Here is a 23,068-nt window from a genome sequence, read left to right as displayed (position 1 = left end):
CAATATTGATTAAAACATGTTATAATGTGGTAAATAATAACAAATACCAAGAAGCTAAATCCAAATTGAACACCATCATTGCAGTAAAGGGAAGGAGCAGGATTCCTACATATGATCTTAGAGTGCTATGAATTTTTTTTAAATGGATGTTTTCTGAGAGAAATACTTAAAATTAATTAATACTGACAAAATATTGATTGCCTTACTTTGGGTACAGTTTCATACCACTCTAAGCTCATATGTAGGAACCCCTACTCCACCTTTTATTCCCTTTATTGAAGTTTCTGTTACTCAATCGATAAAGAGATACAGATATGCAGAGCACCCAAAGTATATTCTATTTTTAGTTTCAAATAGTGACCCTATAATCTGAAAGTGAGAGTTTTGAATTCAGCCCCGGGTAGGTAATGATTGAAAGTTGGGTGTCCCATCTGAAGTGAGCGGGTGGTTTTAGTTCAGGTCCCATGGGCAGCTGTTCCACTTCACAGAGAATACTATCACAGTTGACTTCCTTGTCAATAGCCTCAGCCTAGTGACCGTGGAGACTGATCTGCCTTTTCAATACTCCAGATCTGAAATATGGAATATTAATGGAGTAGCCAGTGTCGATAAGCCTGGACTGCTGCTGTCTGTTTTATATGTAGAGGATGTCAATCTGTAGGTTTGTCAGTCTGACACTGTTCACCAACAGTGAATTCACTGACAATAGAAACTCTAGAGAAGGAAAAGCAACCACTCTGAATAACTATACAGTTGTTTTTCACACACACAAGATGTATGATCGGCTATAAAATTCTCATGTATTGGATAGTATGGAATTTTTCTGCAGATTGCCATGTTGTTACAGTGTCAGAAACAAACCACAGAGGGTATCCATTCTTCTGGAATGTTGTTTTAAATTTTAACCTGCACATTTTCTGCAGTGACTTCTGATCAGGGACATCTGAGCCATTGTGTTATAATATCTAGTATACCCAGCTGTGCACCAGTGGGTGGCAGCAGACAGAGACATAAGCTTAGATTATTTAGTTATGCACAGTAGTTAAGCTCTGTTTGAAGGCAATACATTAGGCCTAGGTCCAATATACGTTTTTTTTTCTTACAAGTTTTAAAATATGATCCCTTATTTTTCCACGCAGTATACTGAATTTGCTATTGATTTTGGGTGATATTAAAAAAACACATGAAACCTGTGATTGTTTGGAATAGTTTGGGCTTAAGCAGGGGTTTATTATAATAGTGTTTAATTTTTATTGGTCTAATAAAAGAAGAAAAATGTGCTAACAAATGTTTTATTTTTAAAACTCAGTTCAGTCTCCAATCCTTTTAATTCTTACCAATGTGTGTTCTTTTCTGAATGTTAATCTTATACTGAGGGAGAAGCAAGCCATATCTGAAAGTGCCCTCATGATGGCTTTCCACTAATGCAAACTCTCTTTTAAAAGTAGTGAATTGATGATGTGTATTTCACAGTCCATGAGTGTCACAGCTAGCTGAGTCAGGATACCAAAGGGTCAGAGGCAGGAGACAAACTGGAAGTCAGGAACCACAAGCCAGACACCAGGAGTCAAGCTGGGTGGGATGCCAGGAAGTCAAGCCGTGGGATGGGGAGTAGGAGCAGGAAGCCCAAGGCACACAGTCCCGTGCAGAGTAGGGTCCAGTTGTTTTGACAGCTTTCTGTTCCTGCTGCTGGCTTAAGCAGGGGCCAGCAGACCAATCTGCTGCTCTGGGATTCTGCCAGATAGGACCTCGGGGGTAGAGCCTCAAACTGGGACTGGGCTGTGTGGGTCCTAGGTAAACAGTCCTGCCAGGTGGAAAGTTGGAGTGTGGCCGCTCCCCTGAATCCTAAGGACGTGGGTTTAAGGCCTGTGGGTCATGACATCTGCTCCTCCCCTAGGGGCAACGTAGGTCCAGGTTTCTCAGGGTGACTCCTATGGAAGGCCCAAACCATGGCAGGAGCATGAAGATTTTCAGCTGGCTCCCAAGTGCATTCCTCCGGTCCGTAAACTTCCCAGTCAATCAGGTACCATAATTTGTCCCTCTTGATCTTGGAATCAAGGATTTTGTGAACAATATATTCCTCCTGATCTTGTACTTGCACTGGCAGGAGTGATGATTGGGTTGTATGGGCCAATGTGTTCTCAGTGTAGGATTTTAGAAGTGAGACATGGAATAGCGGGTGGACTCTAAGGGATCCAGGGAGCTGGAGCTTGAAGGTGAGTGGGTTGATTTGTCATGAAATCTGGTACAGGCCAAGGTATTGGTTTTCTAATTTCCGAGAGGGCGTAGAGGCGTTCTATAGACAGCCGTACCTTTTGTTCTGTGAAGTATATGGGGCCTTGTTGCTTACGCTTGTCTACCTGCTTTTTGTAGTCCTCCTTTCCCTTCTCAAGGTGGTCCTTCTCCTCCTCTGGGATGTGATGGATGCATTGTACTAGGTACGAGGCCAGTGGGTTGGGGGAGGATGTGGGTAGTTGTGGGTGAAACTGGGGATAGTATCCATAGTTGACAAAAAAAGGGGGGCTGTGAACTGTTGATGCATGGTCTGCATTATTATGTGAGAATTCAGCATATGATAATCAGGAAGACCAGTTGCCCTGGTGATGGTTGGTGTAGCATCAGAAGTATTGCTCTAGGATCTGATTGATTCTTTCCCTTTGGCCATTTGACTGAGGGTGGTAGGCAAAGGACAGGTGCATGTAGAACGCTAATAAACATAGGGCTTTTGCCAGAATCGAACAGTAAACTGGGCCACTGGTCAGAGTTGACATAATCCAGGAGGCCAGGAAGACTGACTATATTGTTTACCCAGAGCCAGGCAGCTTCCCCTGCGTAAGGTAAACCATTCAGGGAATGAGGTGGGCCATTTTAGAAAAGTGACCCACCATGGGCAGAATGGTCATGAAACCACTGGATTCTGGTAGTTCCACCACAAGGTCCAAGGAAATGGCCTGCCAGGACTGAGATGGGGTGTTCAGAGGTTGGAGGAGATCACAGGGTTTTTGGCCTGGGATATTGGTGCGGGCACACATCTGGCAGGAAGTGACAAAGGTCTTTGTAGTGGTGCACAGAAGGGATCACATTAATCATCAGTTTTTATATCATCCCAAGTGTCCTGCCACTGTGGAGTTGTGGCACAGTCTAATTCATCTTCTCTCAGCAGGCTTATTACCAAGACCCTTGGACTGGTCAGAGGCCTAGATTCTGGGATTCATCAGAGACAGAAGGTAGCATTGGTTCGTGAAGCCCCGGAACCACCAGCAGTTCCCATCGAACTGTTTGGGCAAGGGTACCACTGCCCTGTGTTCGGGGAAAGGTGCTGTAGGCTGTGTTTGTGGTAGGGTGTTCTTGGCACTGAGCTGCCTTACTTGCTCCTGCAGCCACTGGTTTCCCCACTCAGCTGCCCAACTTGGGCCTGCAGTGCTTGATTAGCCTCCTGGAGGCAGAGGGCCCATTTGGACGAGTCTGATGCTTATGGTAGCTGTGGTGATGCTACTGGGTCCATCCTTCTCGCATCTGGCTGGGTCCCACATGGATATTGTGATCCAAACAAGCTGTGGTTGTTTACTAGGGTCTCAAATCTGGGAATTCATAATATTGGGCATCTTCCTTTCAGCAAAAATATTGTTAGAGAAATACTGATATTGTTCACACAAGCAGTGGGAGATAGGGGAGAAGGGGGCTCTATTGGCTCTCTGCAGGATGTCCTTGTTTGACTCTTGATCCAGTTGTTAACTCCTCAGACTTGTGGTAGCTTGAAGTTCTACACAGCCAGTGTCTTTGGGAGGAGGATGTGCTGAACAACACCACAGTAAAGAAATTGAGTTGATTTATTTTACAATTTATAAAATATTCCCATGCCTAAGTAATTGGGCAGATGTACACATCTATATATCTGCCCAGACAAAAACTATGTTAAAATGGATTGAAGGTTGAGAATACGTGTATCAGTAATTTAGGGTAAAATACATTACAGGGATGTTCTGATATTAACATCATCCAGGATAGCAATTTGTCTGATACCAGGTGCTATATTTCTTAAAGGACCAATTATTAAATTAATTTTCAACATATTTTATACAAAATTTACTAAATTTAATCTAATGAAAAAAGATATTTAAATGTTTGGAAAATTTATTGTATTAAAAATTACAGCACTTACTCTTTGAGATCATATTCTGTATTTTTCCTACATAACAGAGGATGAATCACCACTTTAAGTGCAAAAATCAACTCAATCTTAACTATGGAGCTGCACATTGCACCTCCATAATGTAGATATATAAAATACAACAAAAAATCGTATTGACCGTGGTCAGCTAAACTAAACTTCTTTAGTACAATCACCTTTGGACAAGAGCTTTATGCAGTGTCCTTTATGGGCAAGAGCTTTATGCAGTGTCCAACTTGGGCTTTGGATTGACAAAGGGAGTAAATTCCAGACTTCGCTAACTTCAGGCACACAAAATTCAGATCCAGAGACTTAGCAGAAGTTTGCCTCAGCTACCATCATGATTTGGAGGAGTTCAAAGGAATTCTCATTAAGTGTTTTAGCTAGAAAGATGGAGTCTGTTCCATGAAGTCTCAAGTGGTTCAATATAGTTAAAACAGGATTAAGTGGAGCCTAGAGGAATTTGAGGGCTCCAGTGAATATGTGAAAGAATCCTCTCACCTTCTCCTCCTTTTCCCCAATAAAGATTTTAAAACAGAGCCAGTATTCCATTATGATTTTGTACCACCTCAATTATAACACTAGATAACACCAACAAAAACATGCAGCTCAGCTACTCTCTAAACCCTAAATTTTCTCATTAACTAGTGTTGATGGAAGTGCATTTAGCCACAGTAATTTGCATGGCAGTTGAATCATTGTTTGTATTGAACTGCATACCTAAGTATTATCAAGAAAAATATGAATATGCCAAATAAGAGTGGGACTGAAGAGACAAGCGTTAGCTCTTTCAATGCAAAGGACGTGCAAGGTCATGAACAGCACTAAATTGGTCTATGTAACAAGTGATATTAATTCATTTCTGTTATAGACTCAGCTCTGTACACCCATACACCACCTGAATTGTATCCCCTTCTCCTCCAAAGTTATGCATTAGTGTTTCAGGTAGGGCTGTAGCTGCACTTGTACATCACTACATTAGCGTACATGTGGTCTTCTATTCCATAAGCATATTCCAGAACAAAGGAGCTAGCAAATATATGTAGTGGTAACAAACTTCCGTAACCCAATTATTGGGAGAAAACAGTGTCACTAATGTGCCTTGCCATGAACTGTCCACTTAAAAGTATAGAAACCCTTATGGGGAAATTTCCTGGCATTTTTCCCTAATACTTGTCAATGGGGACATCTATTCTATTCAAATCTCTGTGTGATTGGGTGGAAGGATCATCTAGTGTAGGTCAGAAAGAGCTTTAAAGCATTATCCCTGAGAAGGGAACTGACAAAAGACTGACTGCTGGGGAAATTAGTCAGTGAGAAATGGAATAGGGCCTGGTTAAAAATGGTTTCACACGTGGAACAGGAAAACTGAATATGAGAAGGGGGAAAGGTATGGATCATTCTTTTGCTGGGAGTTGAACTCAACAGATCATAAGGACTGGACTCCCCAAGAAACCGGGAAGCAGGAATGTTAAGACACCTATTGAAGGTACCACACTACTTTCTCTGGTTCAAAGACTCTGGCTGTTTCATTTGTTTTTTAAAAATCCAGCTATAGGAAGCCAAATTTCCCCTCCAAATATGAGGCTTCTGGAATCCTAATTCTTCTGTTGGTTGTCTTTTCAAAGGCCCTCACTTTCTGTTCAGACTCTTTGCGTAGAAGAGACCATTTTCACTTGCATTGGCTGTCTGAGGGAAGAGCTAATTACTTCCATGGACTGTTAGGGGACTGGTCATGGTTATTTATTACTTGTGCCACTGATTTCAGTCAGGTTTTATGGAATTTCTGATTGTTCTAACTGAATTCTCCGTGACTGTGTCAGACTGCTGGCCATGAATGAGTAATGAGTCCCTCTAGCAAGGGACGTAAATGGTAATAAGAGATTTTATATAAATATTAGGAATAATAATTATATGCAAACAGAATAAAGTCCAGGCCAGTAATATATATGTTTGATGCATCAGTGGGGCCAATTTTACAAAGCTGAAAACAATTATAAGCCAAATCAGCTGAGAGAGAGAATTTAATCAAAAATTTGAATGATAATTGAGAATCATTTTACACCTTACTAGATGTTAAAAAAAAACACAATTGAAGGGGGAAAGGTCTCGGAATGTAATTGTAAATGGGGAATCGTCATAGAACGTGTGTTTTTAGTGTGGTCCCACAGGCATTGGTTCATGGCCCTATGCTATTTGACATTGTTATCAGTAACCTGGAAGAAAACATAAAATCCTCACTGGTAAAGTTTTCAGATGACACAAAAATTGGAGGAGTGGTAAATAATGAAGAGGACAGGTCACTGGTACAGAGCAATCTGGATCACTTGGTGCAAGCAAACAATATGCATTTTATTATGGCAAAATATATACATTTAAAAACAAAAAATGTAGGCCATACTTATGGGAGGGGAACCCCTATTCTACAAATCAGTAACTCTGAAAAAGATTTGGCTGTGGTGGTGGATAATCAGTTGAACATTATGCCCAAAAGAGCTAATGCAGTGCATAAACAGGGGAGTCTCCAGGAGGAGTAGAGAGGTTATTTTATCACTATAGTTGGCACTGGTGCAACTGTTGCTGGAGTACTGCATCCAGTTCAGGTGCCCACAATTCAAGAAGACTTGATAAATTGGAGAGGGTTTAAAAAAGAGCCACAAGAATGATTAAAGGATTAGAAAACATGCCTTATAGTGATAGACTCAAAGAGCCAAATCTATTTAGCTTAACAAAGAGACGATTAAGGGGAGACTTGGTTATGGTCTATGACTATCTACATGGAGAACAAATATTTAATAATGCACTCTTCAATCTATCAGAAAAAGTTGTAACACCGTCCAGTTATAACACAATCAGTGTTGAAGCAAGACAAATTCAAACTGGAAATAAGGTGTAAATTTTTAATGGTAAGGGTAATTAACCATTGGAACAATTTATCAATGGTTGTAGTGAATTTTCCATCACTAGTAATTTTTAAATCATGATTAGATGTTTTTTTCTAAAAAGTATGCTCTAGGAATTGTTTTGGGGAAGTATTATGACCTATGTTACGCAGGAGGTCAGTCTAGATCAGTGGTTCCCAAACTGGGGTTCGCAAAATGTTACGGGGGTTCTCGGGGGGGAAAAGGATCCCTAATGGCGGACAGAGCTGTCCCTAGGGATCTTGGGCAGCACGGGGCCAGCAGCCCAGAGCCCCTGGACTTCCAAGAGCTAAGCAGATGAAAGCAAGCATTTGACGGGTTGGATCACAGAACCCCCCTTGGGAGCTGCCACCTGATGTGCCATAATAATAAAATTATTATGAAGAACAAGTTTAAGCTTTGTTGTAACGTGCGTTGTTTGCCTGGACTGCTCAAGACCTGAATGCTTGTGTAGGAGGAACTCTTTGAGTTGGCTCTTTAAATACCTTCCTGCTGTTTCACATCTGATACTCCTTGATGAAACGGAGCCTTGTCTTATAACAGGTTTATTCAAAGTGATACAAGCCATGAAAGTGAGATCTTAGAAGAGTGTTGCGGTTTTCATAATGTAATAAAAATACTGTAATGATAAGTAATAATAGTGTGTAATAAGCATGTCATAAAAACAATTTTTATATTTCCAAGATCATTGCTTTTATAATTTATACTCAGGCAAAGGAGAAAATCCCGGGAAATATTCATTTTTAGGAGGGGGTTCGCAAGACTTGACATTTTAGTGAAAGGGGTTCACAGGTTGTTAAAGTTTGGGAACCACTGGTCTAGATGGAATCTATGAATCTATAAATGAGAGAAAGATGAAGGCAAGTGTAGGTTCACTACTTAGGGGGGAATGAGAGCTAATAACAGAGGACATTAAGAAGGCTGAGGTGTTCATTTTAATGCCTTTAATTTTGTTGGTCTCAGTCTTCACTAAAAAGTTTTTTTGTGACTAGCCACTTAACATAATTAAATTAGCAAGGGGGGAGGAACAGGTTAAAGAATATTTAGATAAATTAGATGTATTCAAGTTGGCAGGCCCTGATGAAATTCACCTTCAGGTACCAAGTATCAGAGGGGTAGCCGTGTTAGTCTGAATCTGTAAAAAGCAACAGAGGGTCCTGTGGCACCTTTGAGACTAACAGAAGTACTGGGAGCATAAGCTTTCGTGGGTAAGAACCTCTCTTCTTCAGATGCAAGTAATGGAAATCTCCAGAGGCAGGTATATATCAGTGTGGAGATAACGAGGTTAGTTCAATCAGGGAGGGTGAGGTGCTCTGCTAGCAGTTGAGGTGTGAACACCAAGGGAGGAGAAACTGTTTCTGTAGTTGGATAGCCATTCACAGTCTTTGTTTAATCCTGATCTGATGGTGTCAAATTTGCAAATGAACTGGAGCTCAGCAGTTTCTCTTTGGAGTCTGGTCCTGAAGTTTTTTTGCTGTAAGATGGCTACCTTTACATCTGCTATTTTGTGGCCAGGGAGGTTGAAGTGTTCTCCTACAGGTTTTTGTATATTGCCATTCCTGATATCTGACTTGTGTCCATTTATCCTCTTGCGTAGTGACTGTCCAGTTTGGCCAATGTACATAGCAGAGGGGCATTGCTGGCATATGATGGCATATATAACATTGGTGGACGTGCAGGTGAATGAGCCGGTGATGTTGTAGCTGATCTGGTACATAAGGAATTAGCTGAAGCAATCTCAAAACTGTTAACAATTATCTTTGAGAACTCATGGAGGATGGGTGAGCTCCGAGAGGACTGGAGAAGGGCAAACATAGTACCTATCTTTAAAAAGGAGAACAAAGAGAACCCAGGGAATAGACCCGTCAGCCTAATTTTGAGTCCTGGAAAGATACTGGAACAAATTATTAAACAATCAGTTTGTAAGCACCTAGAGGATAATAGGGTAATAAGTAATACCAGTATGGATTGGTCAAGAACAAATCATGCCAAACCAACCTAATTTCCTTTTTTGATTGGGTTACTGGCCTAATAAATAGGATGGAAGCTGTAGACATTATATATTTTGATTTTATTAAGGCTCTTGACACTATCCCACATGATATTCTCTTAAGCAAATTAGGGAAATATGGTCAAGATGAAATTACCATAAGGTGGGTGTACAACCGGTTAAAAATATATATTTTAAGAGTCGTCATCAATGGTTCCCTGTCAAACTGGGAGGACATATTTTAAGATCCTGGAGGGGTCTGTCCTGGGTCTGGTACTATTCAATATTTTTATTAATGATGTGGATAATGCAAAGGAGAGTATGCATATAAAATTTGTGGATGGAGTTGCAAGCACTTTGGCGGACAGGATTAGAATTCAAAACAACTGATTGGAGAAATGGTCTGAAATCAACAAAAATTCATTAAATCGAGGGCAAAGAAGAAAAAATCAAATGCACAAAAAATGGAGCACAACTGGCTAGGCAGTAGTAGTGCTGAAAAAAGATCCGGGATCATAGCAGATCACTAATTAAAAATGAATCAACAATATGATTCAGCTGCAAAAAAGGCTAATATCATTCTGCGATGTATTAACAGGAGTGTCTCATGTAAGCCAGGAGGTAATTGTTCTGCTCCACTTGTCACTAGTGAGATCTTAGTGTACTGTGTACTGGAGTACTGTGTCCAGTTTTAGGCACCACACTTGAAGAACAGTATGGACAAACTGGAGAGCATCCAGAGGAGAGAAACAAAATTATAAAAGATTTAAAAAACTTGACCTATAAGCTAAGGTTAAAAAAACAGGTCATGTTTAATTTTGAAAAAAGAAGACTGAGGGAGGACCTGTTAAGCGCTGTTATAAAGAGGACTGTGATCAATTGTTCTGCAATATCCACTGAAGGTAGGAGAAGTAAAGAGTGTAACCTGCACCAAAGGAGATTTTGGTTAGATATTAGGAAAAACTCTCTAAATATAAGAATGGTTAAGCCCTGAAATAGGCTTCCAAGAGAGCTTGTGGAATCCCCATCATTGGAGGTTTTCAAGGACAGATTAGACAAACACCTGCCATGCTGCTCTAATTTATACAGGAGACCAAAATAACCCTATAATATGGGGAAGTGAAAAAGTGGCATAAAACCACCTTTGCCCTTCACTTCTTTTCCTGCACCAAGTAGGATGTTAAATAGAGCCGTTGGCTTTGTCTCTGTCTTGAGTTATTACCAAGCTGTTGCAACCTATGTCAGGATTGGATGGCTCAAATCTATGTTTGCCACATACTTGCTTTTATAGGAATGATTTGGGTGTTTGTTTCTGTAATGGCCTTTTTCTTAAGAAAGCTTGGATTTGCAGATTGTATAGGAATGAGTAGAAGGACTGCTACTAAAACCATTGGTATTTTGGTAAACTCCCTCAAAACTGTCAATGGGACAAAAGAGAAGACTTTTGGCTGGAAGAGTCCCTTGTAATAGTAGAAGTATATGTACTACTAGTGACGCTCCAGTATGGGTATGTTGAGAGAGACTTGCTATTATGGGTTTTAGAGATTCCATCTGAAATCTTGCCGCCTTGTATATTTTCTGAATGATGTTAGTCCTGTCTGATTTTCTCATCCCTTTTCTGATTTTGGAGAGCAACTGTCTCTGGGCTCCAATCCATAACAAAGGAGAGATGACTTGAGTCACTCTCAGGTGCTGGGGTCAGGACTTTAATTTCAGGGATATGATAAACTTGTCTTTGGGGTTTTTTTCTGACAGCTCTATCAGAAACCCCATTTGAACTGTCTGAAGCACCCCATCAATCCCAGGAATTCCTCTCCCTCTCCTCTAGTGTGACCCTTTCCCTAAAGGGTGTTTTCCCAGAGTCATGCAGTGGTTTGATTGTTCTTTGATTGGTCTGGAATACTACTCTCTGTCCCTTCTTCTACTGAATCTATTTCTATCCCAAGGGGGTAATCATGGTTTTGGGTTGGAGGTGAATGATGCCCACCAAAAAGTTGTCTGTTCCAAAAAGGCTTTTTCCACGTCCCTTTGTGTTCAGTGTAATAGTAGTATATAACGAGGACAAATTACTGTTATACTTATTCTCTCCTGGAGTGTGATTCATTGTAACTATCAAGCAATAGTGGCAAAGGGGGAAATTGAGAAACTTTTACTATGTGTAAGACTAAATACTGTGGACTGAGTACTTGTACTTGTACTTTCCCACAAGGCTATTGTGGCAGTTAAAGTTCTCTCAAACCAACATCTTCCCTCACCCCCGCATATTGGAGCACATCTTGGTTCAAAGCCGTCTCTGACTTTGTTGGGATACTCTTTCTGTTTGATGACAGACATTGAACTGAGTTTTTTGTCAGTTACATTAGTTAGAAAGAAAAATGTGTTCAGAACAGTCATTTCTGTTTTTCTTGGGGACTTTGTGAGGTCACCTGTCAAGGTTTCCCAGATAGAACTGTGAACATCACACACTATATCCTGAGTTCAATTGTATTCCCAAAGTATGTGAGTGAAACCAAGAGTAGTGCAACTCATGTGACAAATCCTATGCGGAACTGAAATAGGCAAGTGCACAGCAACATGAACTGCATATTTGGTGGTTGTTACATATGTGAATATCAAAATGTAAGGTGTCATGGAGCATAGACTGCAAGAGAGAGAGTTCTCCTCCAGTGAGTACTTTTCCTGTCAGGCACTGATCTTTCAGAGAGCTTGCCATTTCCATGATCAAACGTTTTTTTCACTCTCTCCTGGTGAAAGGTGATAATTATTGTGACTGTGATTAAGACTGCACTTCTATTAATAAATGCTCTTTTCTTCAAGGGGTTGTAACTTGGTAATAAAAATTTACTCCAGAGTGAACGATGACATGTAATTGAATGTCTTTGATCTCTTTCCTATTTTTAATCCATTTTCAGAAAAGATCTCTTTGATCATTTCTGATACAAGTGTTAAAATAAAGAAAAATTAGAGGTAAATACATCTTTTTGTCTGAATTGAACTCTACCCCATTCAATGGCTTTCTGGGTCAAATTGGCTTCTTATAGCTAGTTTTTAATCTATACTATCCCATACTTGGCAGCATTCTTATCATTGACACATTTTCAGTTTCACAGGGCACATTTTTATGACATTTCATACAAAAACTTGACATCTTTATCACAGGTTTTCTTTATCAGGCACTAACACTTCAAGTTGAGCTTAATAACAAATAATTCAGTTCTCATTGCTTTGTGTTTTGTGTCTTTCTTGCAGATCTGCTGGAGAAGACTCACAGGAGAGAGGAAGAAATGGCAGCGCTACAGGTATATCTACTAATTAGACTGAAGAAGCTTTATTTTTTGGTAACCTTCCTCCTTAATGCCTTTCTCCTAAATCCACATAGAGGAAACCCATAGCCACACAGTTACTGCTCACCAGTAAGACCCCACTGCTGGGTTGCTTCCTGCCAGGCAATAGCTAGACTGATAATAGAGCAGACTTAACTGGCTAGCAGGCTTCCATCTGGTGGTTGTACTTCTTGCTGTCTATTCTATTCATGATACTACAGCCACCAATGAGATTCAACCCAATTACTCTTGTTTTCTGTAGGCGGCAAATGCAGTTCATCAGCAAAACGAGTGCTTTCCCTTTGGAGTGAGCCAAGCTATACTGAATTTGTCTCAGTTGGCACTTGCTCTGTTGATATCATATGTTTGGCCCTTCTCCATGTGGGCATATATATAGGGACAATGCAAATGCAGGGGAAAAATTTATGAAAACACTTCTCAATTTTCTTTGTCGGGAAAGCAAATTCCATTACTTGGAAAAGTTACTTAAAAGACCAGATGTTTCAGAAGAAAATTATAGAGATATGCACACATATGTAATATAATATGTATATGTGTGTCTGTGTATGGTTGTGTTTTTACTCTAGTTCAGGGCTCGGCAACCTTCGGCCCCCGGCGGGTCAGGCCAGTTTGTTTACCTGCCACATCCGCAGGTTTGGCCGATTGCGGCTCCCACTGGCCGCGGTTCGCCGCTCCAGGCCAATGGGGGCTGCGAGAAGCCAAGGCCAGCACATCCCTCGGCCCACACTGCTTCCTGCAGCCCCCATTGGCCTGAAGCGGCGAACCGTGGCCAGTGGGAGCCGCAATCAGCCGAACCTGCGGACATGGCTGGTAAACAAACCGGCCCAGCCCGCCAGGGTGCTTACTCTGGTGGGCCGCGGGCCAAAGGTTGCCGATCCCTGCTCTAGTTCATTAGGAGAATGCACAATTAAAAGGGAGGTTTGGGCAATAAAGTCAAGATCTTTAGAAGGTGGTATTTTTATTGATAAACTGGAACAGTTGCCTGAAGAGATTGGGAAATATAGTTTGATGCCTTGTCAACACTGGGAATTTCAGCCACTGATGAATCTACACTAGTGCAAGCCCCTTAGTATAGATGTACTGTACTGATGTAAACTCTGTAACAGGGTGCTGGCTAGGAGAAACAAGCCAGGCCCCTGTTAGCCCTGTTCCAGAGGAAAAAGGGTTAGTTGGGCTGGCTGAGGGGCCACGCCCTAATTACCAGAGGGGATCCACCTGCAGGCCTGGGTAGCCAGCCTGCCCTATAAAGCTGGCTAAGAGACAAGAAGGAGGGGGTGACAGGAAAGGGAGGAGCGTGGGCTCTAGATCCCTGCTGGCTGGGAAGCTAGTAGTTTCCAAGAGTCTTGGTCTCTGTAAATACTTATAAATAGTAGGTGGTGGGAACGGACACAAACAACAAAAGGACACGGGTGCTGCACCTCGGTTGGTCTCTGGGTGTTTTTGGGGCCTAGGCTGGCGAGAGCCAGGTTACAACTCTGATTTGTGCAAAAGCAGCTTTCCTCAGTCTCAAACCAGGGTAAGATGTATTGTTGTAAATCACAATTTACACTGGTGCAATGCATCTACACTACAACTTGCACTAAACCCTAATCGAGCCAAGGCCTTAATAGAGCAAAAAAACACTCCTTATGAAGCATTCTGCCTATCAAGCCAGTGGGTCCTATCTGCTATATATACAACATTTCTGGGCTTTAAGCAGCCTACTGAGCTTTTGTTGAAAAGAAACCAGTTGCTGCTCATATAATGTAATCACTTTCACAGACTAAATTCTGTAACCTCTTTTTAATGTCATTCTCCTCCCTCCCCACTAAGATACTTGAAGCAACTAATCTAGAAAATGTATTAATGTCCTTCAAAACTGCATTTTACAATGTTGTAAGCTGTGGTATAGGAAAGAAAACTAAACTTAAAAAAGTTGAAGTAATAATTCCCACTAAAATTTAGAACTATATTGTGGCATGTAATTATTGCCCTGGGGAGCCCAGGAAAGGGTTGTAAATCAGAGGGCATCATCGCACCCAAGCTCTCCAGTATACAGAGGGAGTGCATAGGCTTGCACTATCCCTTGCCTGCTCTTCCTAGAATATCCATTTGTTACCAGGGTCCCAGGGAGCTACACTGAGGTTACTCAATTAGGGTGAACTGCAAAGAATGGGGCAGACAATCCCCAAAGCTGGTGGATATTCCAATACTTAGATTCACCAAGCCAGCATAAAACAGCTTCTATAATACTTTACTGGTTCCCTTAAAGCAACCCAGCCTTAGGCCTCCACACAGACACCCAAGTCAAATATGATGATTACTGAAAATTTTATTAATCATATAAGAAAGTTCTACCAATCCCAAAGGATCAGCCACATTACCTCCCAGGTTAATGAATATTTCAGATCTCACCTAAATACACACATACAGCCAATCCTTATTAACTAAATTAACATTTATTTTAAAAGAAAAGGGAGAGTGTATTGGTTAAAAGATCAGTATGCATACAGATATGAACACAGTTCTGAGATCAGATTCATAGTAGAGATGGTGAGCTTTGTAGTTGCAAAGAGTTCTTTCTGAATTAGTCCATAGGTTATAGTCCAAAGTTCATATTCAGGGTGATCCAGATGGGACTGGAGATCTCAGTCTTATGACTCACGCTTCCCCTGCATAAAGCATCAAGCAGATCTGAGAAAAAAAGGATCAGGAACCAAAGGGTTTTTAATCCATTTCCAGGCCTTCTCCTGACAGCTCGGAGTTCTTAGGCGAACAATAGGCAATCATTGAGATTTTGAAGTAGACCTATTTTCTAAGCATCACCAAATTAGCTACACAGATTAACATAAGGCAATTGCCTGTTCTCCACCAGTAGCAGGTGATTTGCTATACATTTCAAAGAGAGACAAATACAGTGATATCACTATGTTTACAGTTCATTTAAATGTTAAGATGTCCTTTTGATCTCTGAATTAACAGAATACAGTATAGACTGGGACTATGATTACATTGTTAACCTCTAACAATATATATGTAATCACACAAACATTATCAACCAATATGTCCCTGAAGGTTGAATTTGGGTCAATTAGCTTGCAAGATGCTTACCCCTTTCTGGCCATGGGTCACACCATTGAACATAAGAACAGCCATGCTGGGTCAGACCAACGGTCCATTTAGCCCAGTATCCTGTCTCCCAGCTTCTGGCAATCAGAGGCTAAGGGCATTCTGAACATGGGATTGCATCCCTGATCCTCTTGGCTACTAGCCGTTGATGGACCTATCCTCCGTGAACTTATCTAGTTCTTTTTTAAATCCTGTTGTAGTTTTGGTCTTCACAACAGACCTCTGGTAACAAGTTATGTTACCCAGGATTTTGTGAACATGAAACTATGATAACTAGTCCTGGTTTTTCAGGCGGTTTCAGGACATAAAACAATATGGATGTAGCTCCTCTGTCTGACAAATGATTGGTACACACAAGAGTGCTTTTACCTAAAAAATCCTTGTTTTTATTCAGTCTAAAGCACATATCTAAAATTGGACGTCAGACTCCTAGCTCGTCAAAAGCTTCTCCAAGCTTCTCCAAATTGAACACGCTAATTAATCCTTTTATAGGTTGCTCAAAACAAAGCACATAATTTATATTAACCCCCTAGTGGGCTAACAATTTTCCTAGCATCAGCAAATAACTCATAATTCTTCTTAGCAGCGATGCAAGTCCCAGCAAAAAAAACTCGTGGTCATAGACACACAGGTCCAAGGTCAACTATTCACACTCCCTCCCATTTTATGAGTTTGTCACTTTATTTATTCTTATCAGCAACATTGCAGTCGTACAGCTGTTTTGTCTGCTTAGGCAAAGGCCAAATTATTCCTGACTGTGTGGTGGTCTCACTTCCAGTTAATGGTGGCTGAGTATACAAAATGGCTGCAGTTCTGTCAAGTTCTGTTTTCTTGTAACAGTACCACAGGCTGACTGTGTGTTGTGTGAACAAGTACTTCCTTTTGTTTGTTTTAAATCTGCTGCATATTCATTTCATTGGGTGACCGCTTGTTTTCGTGTTATGTAAAGGAGTAAATAGCACCCCCTTATTCACTTTCGCCACACCAGTCATAATTTTATAGCCCTCTATCATTCCCCTCTTAGTTGTCTCTTTTCCAAGATGAAAAGTCCCAGTCTTTTCAATCTTTTCTCATACAGAAGAATTTTTGTTGCATTTCTCTGTACCTTTTCAAATTCTAATATATCTTTTTTGAGATGAGTGACCAGACCTTCACGCAGTATTCAAGATGTGGGAGTACCATGGATTTATATAGTAGCATTATGATATTTTCTGTCTTATCTTTCCCTTTCCTAATGGCTCCTAACATTCTGTTAGTTTTTTTTTTACTGCTGCTGCACATTGAGTCAATGTTTTCAGAGAACTATCCACAATGACTCCTAGATCTCTTTTTTGAGTGGTAACAGCTAATTTAGTCACCATCATTTTGTATATATAGTGGGGATTATGTTTTCCAATGTGCTCATTACTTTGCATTTATCAGCATTGCATTTTCTCTGCCATTTTGTTGCTGAGTCACCCAGTTTTGTGAGATCCCTTTGTAACTCTTCGCAGTCTGCTTTGAACTTATCTATCTTGAATAATTTTATATTGTTTGTAAATGTTGCCACCTCGGTCTTTACCTTTTTTTCCAGATCATTTATGAATATGTTGAACAGTACTGGGCCCAGTACAGATCCCTGAGGAACACCACTATTTACCTCTCTCCATTGTGAAAACTGACCATTTATTCCTACCCTTTGTTTTCTGTCCTTTAACCAGTTACTCATTCATAAGAGGACCTTCCCTCTTGTCCCATGACAGCTTACTTTGCTTAAGAGCCTTTGGTGAGGAACTTTTGTCAACGGGTTTCTGAAAGTACACTATATCCACTGGACCACCCTTATCCACCTATGTTGATCCCCTCAAAAAATTCTAATAGATTGGTGAGATTTCCCATTACATTACTCTTCCCAAACAAATCATGCTCAACTATGTGTCTGGCAATTCTGAATCTTTACTATAGTTTCAACTAGGTCTGTTGATTAATCAGTTAACTCACGCAATAAACCCCCCAAAATTAATCGCAATTAAAAAAAATCAGTTCAGGGCTCAAGTAAGGATGAGCACCCACACTGTCTAGGGGCTTTGGAACGGGTGGGTGGGACACCATCCGAGGCTAGCATCCTAGCTTGATGAACAGTAGATGTACACAGGCCTATGGTGGGGAGTCTGCCATCGCACAGGTGGAGTGGCAGGGGTAGAGGGAGATGGGCCCTCCCAACTCTATCATGTCCCAGCCGAGGGCCCAAACAGCAGGGGAGTGGTCCGCCATTGGGTCAGCGGGAATCCAGCCGCAACATGCTGACCTAGAAACAGTCAGCAATGTAGCTGAACAATCATTGGCTACCCCTGGACTACTTCCTACCTCCCCAGGGTTTAGTACCTCTGGAATCCACAGGTCCTCTGGGTACACAGTGGACGGCAGTCCTGGCAACTCCCCTTCTGGGTCTGTCTCCTCCAGGGGCAGTGTGCTACAGAGCACAAATTCAGCTCCCAGGTGCCACAGCAGAGTGGAGGTATCCATCTCCTTCCCTGCCTTCTGCACAACTGAGCTGCAGAGCCCTCCCTTTATACTTCCTGTCTGCCCTGGTACTTCTGGCGAGGGGGTGGGTTTGGCTCCACCCACTAGGGGAGTGTAGTTGTCCTTTGCTGTCCAGTCCGGAGGGAGGCTACTCTGCCTCGCTACACAAGCCCTTATAAAATTTGTCACTTTTTAGCTCTCTGTCATTTTGTGATGTAATTAAATGGGACTTTTTTTCATTTGACTGTTTTTCTTCAGTTCCTATCTGTACTTTATCAACTTCCATCCTCTTCTTCTTATTAGGATATATAGAATCCCCATTAATATACTCCTCTAATGGAAGTCTATGTCCGAACCTTGTGCTCCTCTGTACCTGTTGGCTTTCCTCCAGGCCTTAGTTTAAAAACTCCTCTACAACCTTTTCAATTTTACATGCTAGCAATCTGGTTTTATTTTGGTTTAGGTGGAGTTCATCCTTCCTGTACCAATTCCTCCTTTTCTAAAAGGTTCCCCAGTTCCTAATAAATCTGAACCCCTCCTCCCTACACCATTGTCTCATCCATGCATTGAGACCCTGCAGTTCTTCCTGTCAAACTAGCCCTGCGCGTGGAACTGGAAGCATTTCAGAGAATGAACCATGGAGGTCCTAGATGTCAATCTCTTACCTAACAGCCTAAATTTGACCTCCAGGACCTCTCTCCTACCTTTTCCTAGGTCATTGGTATATACATGTACCATGACCAGCCCTCCCTCCCTCCCCCCAGGACTGCACATAAGGCTGTCTAGATGTCTTGAGAGATCCACAAACTTCATATCCAGCAGGCAATTCACCATGCATTCTCCCGGTAATCACAAACCCAGCCATCTATGTATGTAATGATCAAATCCACCACTACTGCTATGACTTGTCTCTTCCTAATAACTGGGATTCCCTCCCCCAGAGAGTTATACTCAGTGCGAGAGGAAACCGTGATATCATCTGGAGGGAGGGTCCCAACTATGGGATCATTTCCCTCTGCTCCATATTGATGTTCTCCTTCCCCGAGACTTTCATCCTCCTCAGTAGTACCGAGGCTGTCAGATTGGGGATGTCCCAGAAAGTCTCATCTACGTATCTCTCTGTCTCCCTTAGCTCATCCAGTTCAGCCACTCGGTGTCCGGGGCCTGTACTTGGTCTCTGAGAGCCATGAGCTCCTTGCACCGAATACACATATACTCCATCTGCCTACAAGGCATGTAATTGTACATAGTGTATTCAGTGCAATAAGCTGGATTGCCCCCACAATGATGCTGGACTTCTGCCTGCATTCTTTTTACTTCTGCAGCTTTTTTTGTTGGGTTTTGTCTGTCTGTTTTTTTTTTCCAGGGCGGGGGGTGGGCGGGAAGAATGTTAATCAGGTGTATCTAGCTCTCTAAACTCCCTTGCAAAACTCCCCTGTTAGCTGCTCCTCTTTGCTAGCTTCTCTGGTCGCTTTCGAGATGGGTTTTGAACTTCTGTTCTCCCTGAGTAGCCCCACCACCTGATTAAAGATTAATGGGTGCTAAAAGGCTTACGGATGAAAGCCTCCTTAAGAAGCTCTCAGCCTACCTAGCAGGCCACTAGGCTCAGCACATGGCCACCCAAACAAACAGACCGCAATGTGCAAGCACGCAAACAGACAACAAACTAATCTAAAGGGTCATGTAGTCACTCCTCCTTCAGTTGGAGAACTCCCTTGCAAAATTCCCATTAGCTGCTCCTGTTCACTAGCTGGCATTATGCCTTCCTCCTTTCCTGACCCCTTTTTGGCAATTTGGATTCCTGAAGCACATAAAGAGAACAATAGCTGTGTTCCCCCAAATACAGCCACTACAATATCCTTGGGTTTCTGTGTAAGAAGGAGGCAGTGCACATGATCAGGAACATATGGCTTTTTGTGTTTAAAAGGGAAAAGAGACAATGAAAAGTGACCACTGTCAAAAGGCCCCTATCTTTGTAGGCCATGTTAAGGAAAAACACATTGATTTGTTTTTTAAAGGGAGGAATGATGGGGGTATTTACTAGTATGAACAGTAGGATCAAGATAGGCCAAGGAATAATTTTGTAAACTGAAACTCATTCAGTGTTTGGTAAATGGAAAAGAATAAAATTAGTGTGAAAAATAGTTTTCATATTTCTAAAGATATTGCAAGCAGGGGAAGTAATAGCGTAGTAGTCTAAACAGTGGGTTTGAATCATCTAGATTCACTGTAAATAAAAGTTCAGATCCTGATAGGGTTGGCTTGGCCCATCATCCTTCCAAGGTAAATTAAAATTAGACCCATGCAGTTTACAGTTTGTAGGTCATTGGATAAAATCTTAAATACAGAGATCTTCCCTTTTCTGCATGGATATGAAAGACCCCTCTGGCTTACTTTTTGTTAGAGTAGAGATTTGTCACAATATTTTTGTTCAGAATTTCCCTTCATCACACAATCTGTTGTTTAGTTAGTGAGCTTACAGCAGTTGTCCTCTTGGCTGCTAACCTCTGCGCTAGAAGCAGCTGTATTTTAGCGATGCAGTAGGGATATAGTTTGGGAAGAGCTTTGGGGTGAAAGGCACACTATAAATGTAAAATAATAATAAATTGTAACAACACATGTCAGGTTGTCTTTAAAACACAACCATACAATTATTAAACTCTTCATTGCAGCTTGGCATTCTTGTTCATTTTTTGTGACATTTGTTTTATCCCCGGTGTTTTGTTTCTTGCATCTACAATATTTGTCTATTCTCTTTAGTAGTGTTACTGTTTTTAAATGTAAATGTTTTGTACAGTATCATAGTCCCATTTGCTTACGGGTTTATGAACTAGTCAAACAGCTAAATCCCTTCTCCAACCCACTTCAGATCAACTGGGACATTGTAAAAATGACTTGAGGGGATCATTTCCTTGTTCAGCATAGCAGCATGAGTGCAAATGGACCCTTGGAGTTGCTTTTCCTTTTCAGACACATCAAGGCAATGAAAACTTCCTACAGAATCTTGCAGTCTGAGTGCATGTCTGATCTTGATTTACAATATTTATCTTTGCAAAGTGAGTGCCTGGGAAGCACTGCTGAGGGGTCATAGTGCTGCCTAATTGTTAAAAAAGCCAAACCATTGGTGGTACTCAGCAGTTGTTTACTAAATGTCTGGAAAAATCTATTCATGTTTAAAAAAGGTTTGTTAATCCTTTGTGCCAGTGGAGATCTTTGTTCTAACTTTATTTGATATAGCAACATGACTTTTTAAAATGCATATTTTTCCCATAAACATACAACAAAATAGAAATGTACAAAAAGAGCAGGTTGGACAAAGCACTTTGTGTTGTGAAAACAATTTTCCTCCTCTTCCTTTTCCTCCTGGGCTAGAATCCAACCTCTAATGTCAGACTCAGCCCAGACTACCAGGATTTTTTTATTCACTCTGAACAATTTACTCATGTAGAGACCATAGAGATTTAACCATTAATTACATATAGGAAGGCCACCATGGATTTCTCAGAATTCAGGTTCTAGTTTCCAGCCCTCCGTCTAGCTTTGTAGGTTCATTTGCAGGAATTAGCATGTTACAGGCAAGAGATCAAGATGTCCTGTGTTTCAAAAATAAAGAAAGAAACATTCCTAGTAGCTGACTGATAATGCAGTTTTAAAGCCTCAGTTTTTTCACCTTGCTATAAAAATGAAGACCATAAGCTCTAGGGATGGGGCAAATATTGAGACAAATTAGCTGACTGAGATCATGAGCCTATTATTTTATCCCCACTAGTATAGAGAGTGAAAGTATTGCAGATGCAATGGTCTTAGTTTTTTGAGAGATGGATACAAGGCCAGGCTGTTCTCAGCATCCCTTCATAACCATCCAAGGTACACCAACATTATGGGAGCCTTTGGAGAACTGACAGGAGGATATGTGTCATGTAGGCAGTGTTCAGAAAGGGCTGAAACTTAGAGGAAAAAAGCTGGGTGAAAAATTAATGATCTCATTTTAATAGTTTACATGGAAGCTCACTAGACTTGGGCTCTGGATTGTGAAGGAGAGAAAATTCCAGAGACAGGGTCAATTCTATTTGGCCTTGGAAAGTTTTACTTTAGGATCTGATCCTCTAGCCTAGTAATTTTAATTGGGTGTGCTGTTATTTATTTCCTCTCTTAGACTCTGGTGTAGAGTTTGTTTATCCTGTTAAATGGTTGCTCTAGTTTCACAAAAGACTTGACAGTTCTTTAGTGATAGGTGGAGTGATTCCCATATAGTACATAATTTGTGAAGGGCTCATGGATCCTTTGTAATGATGGGTGCTATATTATCAGTAACAAAATGGTTACCATCTACAAGTGTTTAAAAAGTGTAGACAGAGAGAAGGGAGCGAAATAATTTAGGGTAGTGTAAGGGAACAGAACTAAAAATATTTGTATTAAGAAAAGTAAATTTGAACTAAATCCCGGGGAAAAATTCTAAACACTGAGATCTAGGAGACTGTGGCACAGTCTGTCAAGGCTGGTGGTAGCGTCCCTGTTATTTGTCATTTAAAATTGAACTAGACAAAGTTATGGGGAACATATTGAGGAAATAAGCTTTCATTGGCTTGGAGGTGGACTAGATGTCCTAACAGGTCTCTTAATCTCCAATTTTGATGAAGGTGAAAAGGCTAAATCTAACTTTAGGGTGTAATCTTTACCCAAGACTGGAACCTCCTCATTTTGCCACAGGGTGAAATAGAGCCTCAGCCAACTACACCTGTTCTTCTCAATTTATTGTGCTCAGAGATCTCAGGAGAGCAGAGAGCTGAGGATAGTAAAACACCTTTTCACTTTACGTTTTAGTGGTGGTTAAATTTTATCACTCTATTTTACCTGAAGTTTGTAGCTTAATTTTGAACTCAGAATTATTACAAATGAACCTGAAAATAGGATGACCTGAGAATAATCTATCCTTCTGCTAATAATGTATCCTTCTGTTAATAATACTGAAGTTCAGTAACTGAATTGTCTTCTATGAAAGTATCAAACAGAAGCTCAATTTGAATGGCTC

At 41.0% G+C, this 23,068-nt stretch overlaps 1 protein-coding gene across 3 annotated transcripts in view; it reads left to right on the top strand.

Annotated features, from left to right (window-relative positions):
- The window catches only part of CEP128 (centrosomal protein 128), a 409,764-nt gene that overhangs the window by 290,362 nt on the left and 96,334 nt on the right, over positions 1–23,068 (top strand). For all 3 annotated transcript variants that reach the window (XM_054028732.1, XM_054028729.1, XM_054028731.1), the window contains one exon: positions 12,332–12,381. In XM_054028732.1, the coding sequence (XP_053884707.1) occupies positions 12,332–12,381 (50 nt within the window). The remainder of the gene's footprint in view (positions 1–12,331; positions 12,382–23,068) is intronic.

The sequence above is a fragment of the Malaclemys terrapin genome, chromosome 4, assembly GCF_027887155.1.
Source record: "Malaclemys terrapin pileata isolate rMalTer1 chromosome 4, rMalTer1.hap1, whole genome shotgun sequence".
Classification (NCBI taxonomy): Eukaryota; Metazoa; Chordata; order Testudines; family Emydidae; genus Malaclemys; species Malaclemys terrapin.
The sequence above is the reverse complement of the archived record's forward strand: the minus strand, read 5'-3'. Positions and strand labels throughout refer to the sequence as shown.